Here is a 15,864-nt window from a genome sequence, read left to right on the forward strand (position 1 = left end):
CAATTTCACACAAGGGCCTAGCAGATTGTTTTCATGTTCGAAAGCTGAGTCTTATCTCAGAAACTGACTATTACTGACTCTGACCGAGATCATTTTCTGTAGGAAAGCATAAGTCTACCACCCTAAAACTTTCATACAGCCACTCCTCATGATCTGATCGTAGGCCAACAGTTCACTCACCGAAGACTGCCACTTTCCTCACTCGGAAAGTGAGGGGTGTGGAAGAGCTGGTTTTTCATGGTCTTTTTCCTACTAACATTCTGTAAATCAAAATTCATTCTTTAACACGATACTTCTCAGAGGAGCAGTGCTAATCCTACGAGCTTGGCTAAATTTCAAAAGGTAACAGACATTTTTCCCCCTAAAGATTTGTTCTAGGAATATATAGAGACATTAAAATACCATTAGGTCTTCCATTCTAAAAATAGGACTTAGGATAAATGTCTAGAGTGTTTCCAAATAGCTCTCTTAAGAGGAGTAATCGACAGAGACCTGTTAGAGCAGGACATGTGAAATGGTGATAGAGCATTTATAACAAGCAACCCTTTCAAACAGTGAGCAAAACGAGAAGCCATTTGTTCTCCCTTTGCGCGAAATCCAACTGCCTAAGAGGGCTTGAAGTATTTGGCTTTTCATCACCTAGAACAGTGCGGTGAGACAGACCACACTATTTTGGGTTAGGAGTGTCTATATCCAAGCAGTAAGCAGACTGACATCTGAAAACAGTGCACCGCACAGGGGAAGGGTCAGATTTGGCTATCAGAATATTATTTTAGCACCGGTGATTATTTTAAATTGATGTGTGAAGTGCATTTGGTGTCATGCTGAAGTCCGAACACATTTCAATTAAAGTTCAAGCAGAAAAACTGTTGCATAATCTCTGCAGCTCTTTGTTGAAACAAAGATATATAAACAAATATATAAGTAAGTCCACTATATAATGATAGTGATGCTTTTATGGTATTTTCTTTTTTTTTTTTTTTAATATTTTTATTTATTTCTAGGAGAGAGAGAGAGAGAGAGAGACAGGGTGAGCAGGGGAGGGTCAGAGAGAGAGGGAGACACAGACTCTGAAACAGGCTCCAGGCTCTGAGCTGGCAGTCAGCACAGAGCCCGACGCGGGGCTTGAACCCACGAACCGTGAGATCATGCCCTAAGCGAAAGTCGGACGCTTAACCGACTAAGCTGCCCAGGTGCCCCTTATGGTATTTTCACTAGGAGAGACATTCTAAAATAATTTACCTAAAAATAGTAAATTTTACCCATATAACTTTTAGTGAATTTATCTACCAAAATTGTTTCCTGTATTTACAGGGTTTTTTATTTTCTTTACTGTGCCTTTTGACCAACATCTCATGTCTCCCCAAATCTATACATGTTATTGGGAAAAAAAAGTTCTGATAAAGAGATAGATGTTTAAAGTTACTGAGCAAGCCATGGTCACAAAGTAAGCTCTTGTAGCTATGGGTTTTAAATTTGACAAATCCTTTTTTTCCAATTATTCACTTTGACCTACGTTTTGACTTACAGACAAGATGTAGGAATATTACGAAAAGCTTCCATATATCCTTCTTCCAGACTCCTCCAAGGCGAACATATTATATAACTACAGTATAATCATCAGAAGCAGAAAATTAATGTTGGTGAAGTACCTTTAATTAAGAACTCTATTCAAATATTCCCATGACCTCTATTCAGGATCTCACATTGCATTTCATTGCCACTTTTTATTTTTGGCAAATAAACCAACCTTGCAATATATTTGAAGAGGTTAGGATTTAAAACTCTTTTACCATTACAAAAAAAAAGAGTCTCTGTGGCTGGCAGACTCTAAGATGGTCCCCAATGATCCCCACCTCCTGTTATTCACACCCTGTATAAGCCCCTCCCTCCCCTTAGGTGCCAGTCAGCCTAAAGACTCTCTTGCAACCAATACAAGGTAATGGAATGTCACTTCCATCATTAGGGTACATATGATTATGTCTTCTCTATTGCTAGCACATTCTTCCTTATTCGATTTGGTGAAACATTTGCCATATTGGGGGCTCATGAGACAAGAACTTAAAGAGTGACCTCTGGTCAACAGCCAGCTAGAAATAGGTCCTCAGCCCAACAACCCTTGAGAAACTGAAATTCTTCCAACAATCATATGATTCAGGTAAGACCCCAGCCCTGGCCAATACCTTGATTGTACCCATATGACAGACCCTAAAGCAGAGGATCCAGGTGAGTCATTCCCAGATCATAGATCCTAGAAACTGTGAGATGATAGATGTATGATGTTTTATGTATGTATGTATGTATTTATGCTGTATTATCTTTAATAAAGTACAGAGATTTCTAATAAGGTCACCTAGAGACCATTTTACCCAGTGTTCTGTTTGGCTGCCATTCTCTTGTCTCTCTCTTCAGCAATGGTGAGGTGGATGTGCTTTCCACAAGGAGGAGAATTTCATGGTTTATTGCCTTTGCTAATAACAAAAATGTTGGAGAGACGGGTGGTAAAGCTGTTGCCATTGGCAAATCAGGGTGTCTTTCTCTGTTGGTGATCACACCGACTCTTCAAAGGTTAGCGCCCTCTGGTCACTATACACAGATTCCCAGTGTCCAACTTAATGAGAGCAGTCATCTTTCCAGTCTCCAGTCTCTGAATGGTCATTCACCTTGATGAGGGGATCAGGATAGCAGATGATGCAAGTGTCATGGGTCAACAGATGAGGGATTCCTTTTGTCCTCACAAGGCATCCTTCTCATTTTGCACAACCTACACTTGGCTTCCTCAGGTGTAATCCAATGAACAGCAAAGTGACCCTTGGTGTTACAGATCAGACAGAAATTCTCCCCAGTCTTGTCAATGTTGATGACGTCCATAAAACCAGATCAGTTTGGACCTTGCCATCAATCTTCATAAAACACTGCATACAGATCTTCTTCACTTCATCTCCTGTTTGGACATACTTAAGTTGTTCCTTAAGAAAATGATGAGGGGGAGACATTCTCTCAGCTTATGGGGACCAGTAGATGGGTGAGGGGCAATCAGACTGGTCAGTTTATCCAGCATCCAAAGCTTTGGAGCTGCAATCCACTTTCGATGCTTCTTGGGACCATGAGCCATGGCTGTGCTAGGCATGAAAAGAGTTCGATGTACATTGTTATAAGTCTCTAAATCTGTGGTAATTTGATATGCAGTAGAGTGTAAATAGTATACTTTTCTTTAATATATCACTTGGTCAGAAACTGCTACTGAGTTAGATGTACCATTCATTGATGAGACTCACACAGTCATTTTTGGAAAACATATTCCTAAATGTTCTTTGTTAGGGTGAGCTGTTCAGTGAACAATGCTCACAAAGTCATAGTCACAGGCAGCTCCCAGAGCTGTAGACCTTAGTCATGAAAAGAATGGTAATGCTGGAAAGGTCTCGCGAAATAACTGACTCCTATTTCCTCCTTTTACATTGTGAGGGACGTGAAAACTAAAAAAAAAAAAAAAAAAAAAGAGATCTCATAGTCAGATAGTATGACTCCACCCAGTGCTCCAAGTGCATCACGTAGCTGGCCTCTTCTCACAGACGTGAGCCACAGGTAAGTAACACAGGGATAAGGCGACAAATGACACAGAAGCATGACTTCATCACCACTCTTGGAAAACACGAAAACAACAGATGGCTTGTTCTTTCTTTGGTGGACCGACACTGCATCAACTTCCTATGCCAGCACATTCTGTTGACCTCAAGAGACCTCATAAGAGGCACAGCCTAGATGGGGTATGACAGAGGTAGGCAAGAGGTTTCCTTGGCTCCCAGCTTTATTAAATATGGAGATGGAAGAGTGTACAGGAGAATGTTTGTCATTGTCCCGGATCAGAAGAGGAATAAGGAGAAATGTTAGGGTACTTTTTGGCCACATTGGTCTGAAGGTCTTTAAAAACAAAGACTATGTCTGTCTTATTCTTCCTTTGTAATAGCCATGGTTCCAGAGAGAAAGCAATGAAGTAGGATCACTGCAGAGCGTTTAGTGAAAGGGCCACTCAACGAAGGTGCTGGCAAGGTTGAGAAAAGTCAACCAGGAGTAGTACAGTATGCTGGGGCAGGTGACTGTGAGCATCCCAGGCTTAAGGAACAAGGGAAGGAGCAGTCACTAGAATGTAGAGAAAGCCATATGGAGAAGGCCGCCTGTACCAACCACTGCCTGTCATGGTGGAGTGCCCAGCCATGCGTTTGGCAAAGAAGGAAGTACGGGATTACTACACCACCTGACTCTTCCCATATTCCAATGCCCTGTTGGGGGCTCCCACTGGCTGAGTCCCACAGCAAGGGAGAAAGTAGCATTATTGAAAGCTCCCTGGGGACAAGAGTGAAGTGGAGGATGATGGGAAGTGGGCTTCAAGAAGTAAACGAGAGGGGTGTCAGGGTGGCTCAGTCTGTTAAGTGTTAAGACTCTTGACTTTGGCTCAAGCCATAATCTCACGGTTCATGAGATCGAGTCCTGCTTCAGGCTCTCTGCTGACAGCATGGAGCCTGCTTGGGACTCTCTCTCTCCCTCTCTCTCTGTCCCTCCTACATGTGCTCTCTCTCACAAAATAAATAAATAATCATAAAAAAGAAAAAAAAGAAAAGAAAAGAAGTAGTAAATGAGAAATAGCCAGCATGCTGCTGTGCGCCCTGTATCTAGCGGGAGCTCAGCAAATACTTGTCAAGGGATAAAACACAATGTGGTGTGTGGTTAGATTGTTAAACTATTATTAGCTTGAAATCTGGGAGGATTTATACCACAGAAATCAGCCAACGCCACAAATGATTGTTTTGTTTTGCTTTGCTTTTTTTCAGGGAGCCAGTTTACTAGCAAACCATTAGCTGAAACTATCAATCTCTTACAGAAGAAAAAATGCGCTTATCTCCTCTGAAAGAAAAAGCCTTATCATGTGCTTCCCAAACCAGATAAAGACATTATGTCAATATTAACTCACTATCCTGCCCCACCTCCCCAGCCACCACTTCTCTTTTGATATATGTGGTTTTCTTGGTGGTAATACCGCAGGCCCAAAAGCCTTTGCCTCACCTTCAATCTCACCAATTCATATGCAATTAATCACTATGTGCTGTTAATTCTCCTTCTTAAAATCCCCTAACATATGTTTGTTCTCTCCTCTTTTTTTTTTCTTTTTTTTTTTCTTTTTTTTTTTTAATGTTTTATTTATTTCTAGGAGAGAGAGAGAGAGACAGCATGAGCAGGGGAGGGTCAGAGAGAGAAGGAGTCACAGACTGAAACAGGCTCCAGGCTCTGAGCTGGCAGTCAGCACAGAGCCCGACGCGGGGCCCGAACCCACGAACCGCGAGATCATGACCTAAGCGAAAGTCGGACGCTCAACCGACTAAGCCACCCAGGCGCCCCTGTTCTCTCCTCTTTTTATATCTGAGCAAAATTAAACTAGTTGTAGTTCCCCTAATATGTGCTAGATCTACGCTGTTGCTCTACCTGAAACACCTTCTCTTTCTACTTGGTCCACGTGGTGAACTTCTACTTATCCTGCAAAACCAATTCAGCTGTTGCTTCCTCCCTGGGAGAAGCTTTCTCTAATAATGCAGTACAGAAAGGGGGCTCCCTCTGTCACTCTGTTGCCCCCACACTTTGTGAACCGATTACACTGCACAATCTGATTGTTTTCATGTCTGGCCCCCTATTACGCTGAGTTCCTTGAAGGCAGAACTGTATTTTATTCATCTCCACATGCCCAACATCAAACTATGCACCTGGCACATTGTAGGTGCCAATAAATGCTTGCTAAAGGCATAAATGAATTGGAAACACCAACAGATGCCCAGGTCTCACTCATCTCCTGGATTTTCATATCCTCACAGATCTCAGTGAAGTTCTCCTGACCAATACTCCGCTTAAAATTACCACTAATTTTAAATTTTAAAAACCTCCCATTCTCCCAAAGCTCTCCAATCCCTTGCTGGAATTGCACTTTTCACTATCTGATATACTAATATCAATTTATTTACTTATTTTAATTTTTTATTATCTATTTATTTGCTTATTGCTTATTTCCCTTCACTGTAATAAAAGTTCCATGAGATAAAGGATCTATTTTGTTTGTGGCTATACACCTAGTATGTACAGTCAGCAAATATTTGTTGAAAAAACAAATGAATCACATGCAGGGGATAATTCTGTGGCCTGCTTGGAATAAAGCTTTCAGTAGCAAAGTGGGGAGCAAACCATCACTACCTAACTTTCAACTATAGATTATGAAAGAGCTCACACTTGCCACACTCATATGATTTCCTACCCATTAGGTCACCAAATTTTACATGTGCTGTTCAATCCTGAAATAATTCTCATGTAAGAGGAAAATGCTCTTAAAATGTTAATAAAATTGCTAAGGATGAAAACTCTACAGATTAAGTGCCTTGTTTATATGCCAGTCGTAGGGGGTCGCCCTTAAGATAGAAGAACAAGGAAATACCAACAGATAAACACAGCTTGAATTAAGATGAGTATGAATAATGTAAAACCACATAACCACCCCTGAAAAGGAATATGAAATTCCACTCAACTTCTCACTGACATGATCCTGATTCTCATTAATACTTGGCATACTTACCAGGACCCATGGGACAGAGGATTAACAAATCACACAAAAACCTTGCAATTGTTAAGTTATTTTTGCAGGTGTTTTGATTTTCGCCCATCATGAAATGACGCCTTGCATATGGATCTTCAAATGAATTGAATCAAAAAGATGAAATCTAAATTCTAGTCACATCCACATAATACCAATGAATTACTGAGGAGAAAAGTAAGCAAGTGACCCCACTGGGCTTCATAAAATGTGTGTGCTTGAGACACCGCCAGTGATGTGACAGGGCACAGTCAGAAAGAGCCGAGATGTCGTGGCTGGATTCTCTAGCTTTATGTCTTTGTAAAATAAAAGTAATATGAGTTATTGGACTCTATCTTACCCACATTTGGTGCCATTTTGGCTCATATAATGGAACCTTACTTATCATTTCATCTTTGATGTATAATGCTGAAAAGCAGACAACATCAACCGTGTTGCCTTGGGTTGAAAAGGAAACACACCAACTGACCATCTCAATAGCCATGTAGACAACACTGGTCTGGCTAAAAGACTGCTGCTTCCAAGTTAGTTGGTACAATCAGGGAGGTAAGTGGCAAATGGCTTTCAGAATATTTTCTTGGTAATAGCAACAAAGTTTATCTTTACTTACTTGACTACTGACCTCTATAAATTTTTTAAATTATAATTATGAAAAAATGTTAATCTGTGATGTTTCCATTCATTCCCAAATGTGATACAATAGAGTTCTTGGGACATAGGTGAAATCTTGAATAAAATAAATTAGCAGTATGTAATTACATTCTATTTAGAAAAGATTAATAGAATAAGCTTATGTTGACTTTATATAATTTGTGAATACTTCAAAAATGTTGTTTATTTATTTATTTTGAGAGACAGAGAGAGTAGGGAAATGGTAGAGAGAGAGAATCAAAAGCAGGCTCTGCACTGTCAGAGCAGAGCCCAATGTGAGGCTCGATCCCACAACCCTAGGACTATAACCTGAGCCAAAACCAAGAGTCAGACACTCAATTTACTGAGTCACCCATTTGCTTCAAAAATGGTTTTAAAGCAAGTTATATTTTCCAGTTAGCTTTCAAAGTGATTACAGGGTTGCATTTTACATAGGAAATTGGCCCATGCTGTCTTATAAAATAATACATTTAAGAATATAGTAAGCTCTCCAAAATTACATTATAAGCAGACAAGTTTTAATTTCTTATTAAAAGATTGTCAATAAAACTTAACTCAGAAATGGTGTGTCAATATAATGATGTGCAATAGTAGGAATCGTGAGTATAAATTGGATGATGAGGGAGAGACTTTATAATTCTAGTATAGCAAATAGTTTTTTAATCATTCCTTCAGTCAACATACTTCAACATAATAAAGGCCATATATAAAAAAAACCCACAGCCAAAAACATATTCAATGATAAAAGAAAAACTGACAGTTTTCCTATAAGATCAGGAACAAGACAAAGATGTCCACTCTCACTATTTTTATTGAACATAATACTGGAAATTCTAGCCACAGTAATCAGAAAAGAAAAAGAAATAAGAGACATCCATATTGGTAAGGTAGAAGTTAAACTGTTGCTATTTGCAGATGACATGGTACCATATACAGAAAATCCTAAAGAATCCACCAAAAAACTATTAGAAGTAATAAGTCAAGGTAGAAAAGTTGCAGGATACAAAATTAGCCCCCAGAAATCAGAAGCATTGCTATATGTTAATAATAAAATAGCAGAAAGAGGAAACAAATCCATTTACAGTTGCACCAGAAATAATAAAATACCTAGGAATAATTTTAACCAAGGAGGTGAAAGACTTGTACTCTGAAAACTATAAAACATTGATGCAAGAAGTAAAGACAGTATCAGCAAATGAAACAATGTTCCATGCTCATAGATTGGAAGAATTATGAATTAATATCGTTCAAATATCCATACTACATAAAGCAATCTACAGATTCAATACAGTTTCTATCAGAATACCAAGACATTTTTCACAGAGTCAGAACAAATAATAGTAAATTTTACATGGACCCACAGAAGACCTCAAATAGCCAAAGCAATCTTGAGAAATCAGAACAAAACAGGAGGTATCACAATCCCAGACCTCATCATATACTACAAAGCTTCAGTCATCAAAACAGTAGGGTACCAGCACAAAAAATAGACACAGAGAGTCTAGAAATAAACCCACAGTTTTATGGTGAATTAACTTATGACATAGGAGGCAAGAATATATAAAGGGAAAAAAATCTCTTCAACAAATACTGTTGGGAATATAGGACAGCTACATGCAAAAGAATGAAACTGGACCACTTTCTTACACTATACACAAAAGTAAACTCAAAATGGATTAAAGACCTACATGTAAGACCTGAAACCATAAAATTCCTGGAAGAAAACATAGTAATTTCTCTGATATCAGCCATAGAAACATTTTCCTTGATATGTCTCCTGAGGCAAGGGAAATGAAATCAAAATTAAACTATTGGGATGACACCAAAATAAAAAGCTTTTGCACAGTGACAGAAACCATCAATAATACAAAAAGGAAACTTACTGAGTGGGAGAAGATATTTGCAAATGATACATCAGATAAGGGGTTAATATCCAAGATATATAAAGAACTTACACAACTCAACACGAAAAAAAAAATCCAAGTAAAAAATGGGCAGAGGACCCGAATGGATATTTTTCCAAAGAAGACATACAGAAATCCAACAGACACATGAAATAATGCTCAACGTCACTAATCAGGTTTAGAAAGTGAGAAGAATGATTTTTAAAAATGCAAATCTTGCATCTTTAAAGGAGGTGATGAAGTTTATACCCTTCCAGAAAATTGCATATCATCTTTGACTGCCATATCAATAAATAAGTTATTACTTATGGAGAAGTTACTGTGCACCCTATGGGGAAACCATGTATGGGCACTTTGCATAAGTCATTCTGTTTAATACACACAGACGCAGCCTATAAAGGAGCTATTAACACTCTCATCATAGAAATGAGTAAACCATGGGTTCGAAGGCTAACACATATGCCCAAGGCCTTTTAACTGGCAATTGGCAGAGCTATAGTTTGAGTCAAGTTTCATCTGCCCCCAAACGTTCAAGTGCATTCTCTGTAGTTACCAGATTAAATTTTCTAACTTCCAGTCACCATACTTATTTGGGAAAAAAGTGTAATAGTTCTTTTGAAGAGGATCATTCAAGGAAATTCATTTTATCCTTACCACAATCCTACAGGGACTGAGAACACTATAGAAAACTGTCCCGGAGCTCCTAGGTTTGAGATATAATCTTTGATCTCAAGTAACCCAGCTAGATAAAGAATGTTTTATTTCATTTCCACAGATATTAAGAATTTCTGCAAAGGGGGTGCCTGGGTGGCTTATTCGTCCAACTTTGGCCCAGGTTATGATCTCAGGTTTGAGCCCCACATCAGGCTCTGTACTTACAGCTGAGAGCCTGGAGCCTGCTTCAGATTCTGAGTCTCCCGTTCTCTCCACCCTTCCCCCACTCATGCTGTATCTCTGACTCTCTCTCAAAAATACATAAATATTAAAAAATTTTAAAAAAAAGGAATTTCTGCAAAGGACCTAATGCCAAATCAATACTCCAGAGGGGGAAAAGAATCAATAATAAGCATGTCAAGATTTTAATGTTAAGGACTCATTCCATGAGCACAGAGTTTCTCTACAAAGTATTAGAAGATGTGAGTGGGGTGACCGTCACCCCGCATCAATGGGTCTCCTGGGTGTCTTCTAGAAGCAAAGCTGGACCTTCCAAGGCAAACTGACCCCCGTTTAGCTTTGATATGTTATAGGCCTATTAATTAAACAAGGTTGGAATGAATGATAGTTATACATAGAAATTCTTGTGAATGCAATACTTGGTTTCTCTTCCAAAAGCCATCCAGGAATAACTGTTACTCTCCTGGCCCAGAAATAGTGAATTTCTCTCTAGCTACTTGCTGATATTTTTAGGCTAGTCTTTGTAACTCATATATTTTTATGACTACCCAAATAGCTTATCAGCTAAATCTCTATAGTTTGAGATATGTCACTGAATTCATAGAAACTATTCACCACTTCAATTAGCCTGTGTTAGAGTATATGATACACATATTTATTCATAGCAATCCTCGTCTGAATAGAAATTATTAAAGTTCACTGATATATATATGTAGTTAATGAGCATCTGAGGGGCAGGTTAAAAACTATACTATTTATACAGTCCACTAGATCTTTTATAAACTAAATTTTAAATATTACTAAATACCTATTTTGGCTATGGTAGAATATAAGCAATTCTCCATTATTTGAACAGTAAAAAAAGTTAGTATAATGGATGACCCAAATAGTGAAAAATAAGAAAAATGTTTGCGTTATTTTCTATAATACATTTTACCTTCATTAACTTATTTTGCTTATTAAAACTAGCTAACAGGTCTATGCACACACTAAATTACACTGGTCTGAAAATGTAATTATAAAATTAAATATAATAATAACTGTAATAATAAAAAATAGGATAAGTCCCCGAAGTATATCTGAAAAGTGACTATAAATTATTATCTGTTACAACAGAAAATGGAAAACACTTATATTAGAGCATTTCTCAGGATGAACCAGGTCAGAAGAAAAACAAGTTTTACCTAAAAGTGTCCTGAAGGCTATGAGTTGGCTTAACTAAAATTTTACAGTTGAGGGGCACCTGGGTGGCTTAGTCGGTTAAGCGTCTGACTTTGGCTCAGGTCATGATCTTGTGGTTTGTGGGTTCGAGCCCCACATCAGGCTCTGTGCTGACAGCTCAGAGCCTGGAGCCTGCTTCAGATTCTGTGTCTCCCTCTCACTCACGGTCTCTCTCTCTCTCTCTCTCTCTCCCCCAAAAATAAATAAACATTAAAAAAATTTCGGCTGATTTGACTGAGAGTGGAGGTTGAGTTACAGTAAGGATGAGTTACAAAAGGGAATTCAGAGTCTCCAGGAACCTGAATGCACTCTCTTTCATTGTTTTATCTATGCACAAGATGAGGCTAAGACATGAGACTCCATTCACTGCGTCCTCAGCAGCTGCAGTGTATTGAATGGACGGCCCCCAAATGATGTGTCCACTTCCTAACTTCTGGAACCTGTGAATGTGACCTTATATGGAAAAACAGTCTTTGTGGGTGTAATTAGAACCTTCAGATGATGAGATCATCTTGGGCTACCTAAACCAATGACAGGTATCCTCACAAGAGAAAAGACAGACACACAGAGAGAAGGCTATGTGAAGATGGAGGCAGAGAGTGGAGTGAGGTGGCCACAGGTCAAGGAAAGCCTGACATTTCCAGAAGCTGACAAAAGGAGAAAGTGTCCCCTCCACCCCTCCAGAACCTCCAGAGGGAACATGGTCATGTTGGATTTTAGATTTCTAGTTTCTAGAACTTGAGAGAATAATGTCTATTTAAGCCACTCTGCTTGTAATAATTCATTATGGCAGCTCTAGAAAACTAATACAACCATCACATTACAGTGCCACTGTTTTGCCCTTATCACCTTGAAAGCCTGCTGTGCGTCGGATTCTTTCTTGTGAAAATTTTCCTGAACTCAGTATCTGATCATAGCTCTTTACTTACTTCTATAATAACCTAGTGCTGTATTCTACCCAGATTTTATTCTGTGGCAATGCAGGCATTTTCCAGTCAAAACAATATATGTCTTTGTCCTGTTCTAAACACATTTCACACACTAATTAAATAGTACAGATAGGGGTGCCTGGGTGGCTCAGTTGTTTAAGCATCTGACTTTGGCTCAGGTCATGATCTTGCAGTCTGTGAGTTTGATCCCTGCATTGGGCTCTGTGCTGACAGCTCAGAGCTTGGAGCCTGCTTCGGATCCTATGTCTCCCCCACCTCTCAAAAATAAACAAACATTTAAAAAATACTACAAATAACATGAAATCTATTTACACTTAAAATGCATTGCATTCTAACATTACTATCCTAAAGCTAGCTTAACATTTTCATTCAGAAAATAACTGATGTTTTATGTGATTATGTATTTAACACATGCTTTGAAAAAAAATTTTAATGTATACTTAGTAAATTTAAAATATTCCATAACATACTTTTAATTGATTTACTCTTATTGAAAATTGTTATTTCTGTATAATAACGTAATATTGAAATTTATGCTATTTCAGTAAGGTGAAGGTGGTCAAATGTAGAAATTTCCAGTTATAAACTAAATAATTTATGGAGATGTAATATACAGTATAGTCACTATAGTTAATAATACTTTATTATAGGGGTGCCTGGGTGGCTCAGTCAGTTAAGCATCCGACTTCAGCTCAGGTCATGATCTCATAGTTCGTGAGTTTGAGCCCCGCGTCAGGCTCTGTGCTGACAGCTAGCTCAGAGCCTGGAGCCTGTTTCAGATTCTGTATCTCCCTCTCTCTCTCTGATCCTCCCCTGCTAATGCTGTCTCTCTCTCTCAGAAATAATTTTTTTTAAAAAAACATTAAAAAATAAAAATAAAAAATAATACTCTATTATACAGTTAAAATTTGCTAAGAGAGTTGGTTTTAAAACTCATTCTAGGGACACTTGGGTGGCTCAGTTGGTTAAGTGTCTGACTTCAGCTCAGGTCATGATCTTGTGGTCTGTGAGTTCGAGCCCTGCATCAGGCTCTGCTGACAACAGAGCCTGGAGCCTGCTTCAGATTCTATGTCTCCCCGTCTCTCTGCCCCTCCCCCATTCACACTTTGTCAGTCTGTCTCTAGTAAATGAATAAACCTTAAAAAAATAAAAAAGAAACTTCTCATTCTAAGAAAAAGAAAATTTACAACTGTGTGGTGATGAATGTCAACCAGATTCATTGAGGTGATCATCTGGCAATATATACAAATACTGAGCCATTAAGTGGTATGCTTGAAACCAACATAATGTTTATGTCAATTTTATATCTCAAACAAAAAAATGAAATGAGCTTACAAGACACATACACAAGCACACTCACTCACAAATGCTTCCGCACACCCAAAATAAGTAAATTCTTTCTAGTCTTATTTAATAGAATGTTAGACAGTCTCTGTTTGTCCTTCTGCATCTCCCTTTCACCCTCCTCACCCTGCTGTGGGTTCCAGTGTTGACCATAAGAACCACCCAGCATCTCACCTCTACCTGATTTAGATGATGAGATTTGGGACTTGGGATCAGATGATATGTAGGCGAGATTTGGGATCTCATCCATTGTGCTCACAACAATGACACACCCTTGCGTGTCTAGGGTCACGGCACTCGACTGGTTGGAAGACCTCTTACCTAAAGCTATAATTCTCGCCAGGTGGCTGTCTGCCCTTCTCCCCTTCCAAGTCTTGGGTGGTGGAACTGCATCCCCCTATCATGAGACACTGGTGCCCTTCATCATTTAGTTGTTCTCTTAACCTGTCCACACCTCCATAAATCCTCTCTTCAATAAACTCTTTCCAGTCACCCCTTTGAGTGTGTTGTCTTCTGCCAGCCCCTCACTGAAACAGCTACTCAGTATCCCAGCTGATTGCTTCAACCTCACATCCTGAATAATTTCTTCCCAGAAAAAAACTACTCTAGGTTTCCCCCCCCCCAAAAAAAAAAGTCTGGTTTAAAAGAATTGCAACGGGCTATGACTGGCATGAGATATTTCCTCCTTTAACAAAAATATATGGTGGTAGCTCAGGATGATCTCATTCCCTCTCAGATGCTTCTGGTACAACTGACTCTTATCACCGAATGGTTTTGGTTCCAAAATACCTGTCATCACCATCACCGACGCACTCAGGGAAGGCGAGGCTACAGCCAAAAAGCATGATATGTTGATAGCAACTCAGGCGATGGAGGTACATGAAGAACTTGAGGAACTTCTCCATTTCCATGTTTTTGACAAAGGAGAAGAGAGGTGTGAGCGTCATGTGGTAGGGCAGCATCTGACACTGGCTGTGGGTGATGTCCATACAGGCACCTGGGAAGTCAAGATAGTCCTTTTTAGGAGCAGACACTCATCTGATATCACAGACTGACATGCTCAAAAGATAAAATACATTCTGCAAGCAAGAACGAGTATAGAGATACAATCAGACATACATACAAATAAGTGTGTGCGCGCACACGTGCATGCATGCATATGATAATGAAATCGAGCCACTAATATTCACAAAGGGATAGCATCTGTGTCCTGGGAAAATGTGTAGAAAAATACACTTTCATACCTAGCTGATGGGCATATAAATTGGCAAACACTGTTTTGGACCAAAGCTAGGCCGGACAATATGTATCAAGAAAAAAAAGAGTTTTGGGGGACCTGGGTGGCTCAGTCAGTTAAGCGTCCGACTTCAGCTCAGGTCATGATCTCACAGTTGGTGGGTTCGAGCCCCGCATCGGGCTCTGTGCTGACAGCTAGCTCAGAGCCTGGAGCCTGTTTCGGATTCTGTATCTCCCCCTCTCTCTGATCCTCCCCTGCTCACGCTGTCCCTCTCTCTCTCTCTCTCTCTCTCTCTCAGAAATAAATAAAACATTTAAACAAAAAGAGTTTTAAATGCATATCTTTTGACACTGTAATATTTCTAAAACTTTTATTCTAAGGGAATAATCATGGTTGTGAACATGGATTTATCTACATGGATCTTCGCCTCTGCATAGTTTATAATTTTTATTTTTTTAAACATTTTTAAGTTTATTTATTTTGAGAGAGAGAGAGAACAAGAGGGATAGAGGCAGAGAGAGAGAGAGGAAAGTGAGGATCCCAAGCAGGCTCTGTGCTGTCAGCAAAGAGCTGGATGTGGGGCTCCAACCCACGAACCGCGAGATCTTGACCTGAGCCAAGGGCAGATGCTTAACTGACTGAGACACCCAGGCGCCCCCTATAAATTTTACAAGATATCAATCCCATCTAAACATTCGCCAGTGGGAATTGGTTTAAAATACTATGAAACAAACAACAGAATACTTACCTATATGAAAGATGCTTTAGAAGATTATCTAATCACATAAAATGGCGCTTATATTAAATAAAAATAGCAAGTTACAAAGCAATTTGTATACCATGATCTTGTTTTTAAAAATTCATGATTATACAAAGGTTTCCAATCCTGTCTGTGCTAACAGTTCAGGGTCAGCTCAGAGCCTCTGATTTCATTTTCTTCCATAATCGACTCTTCTCCCGAGCCCCACCATCTCCATAGCCTGACTCCTTCATTCCCTAAATTTGCATGGTTGGTGTCATATAAATAAAAGTATT

General features: G+C 39.2%; 1 protein-coding gene and 1 pseudogene across 5 annotated transcripts in view; both read right to left on the minus strand.

The window, feature by feature from the left end:
• CORIN (corin, serine peptidase) overlaps positions 1-15,864 on the minus strand; it is a 247,819-nt gene that overhangs the window by 158,738 nt on the left and 73,217 nt on the right. For all 5 annotated transcript variants that reach the window (XM_039241111.1, XM_039241112.1, XM_039241113.1 and 2 more), the window contains exon 4: positions 14,382-14,589. In XM_039241111.1, the coding sequence (XP_039097042.1) occupies positions 14,382-14,589 (208 nt within the window). The remainder of the gene's footprint in view (positions 1-14,381; positions 14,590-15,864) is intronic.
• LOC120237711 lies at positions 2,366-3,115 on the minus strand (annotated as a pseudogene).

The sequence above is a fragment of the Hyaena hyaena genome, unplaced genomic scaffold (assembly GCF_003009895.1).
Source record: "Hyaena hyaena isolate Hyena2069 unplaced genomic scaffold, ASM300989v1 scaffold_187, whole genome shotgun sequence".
NCBI classification, from domain to species: domain Eukaryota; kingdom Metazoa; phylum Chordata; class Mammalia; order Carnivora; family Hyaenidae; genus Hyaena; species Hyaena hyaena.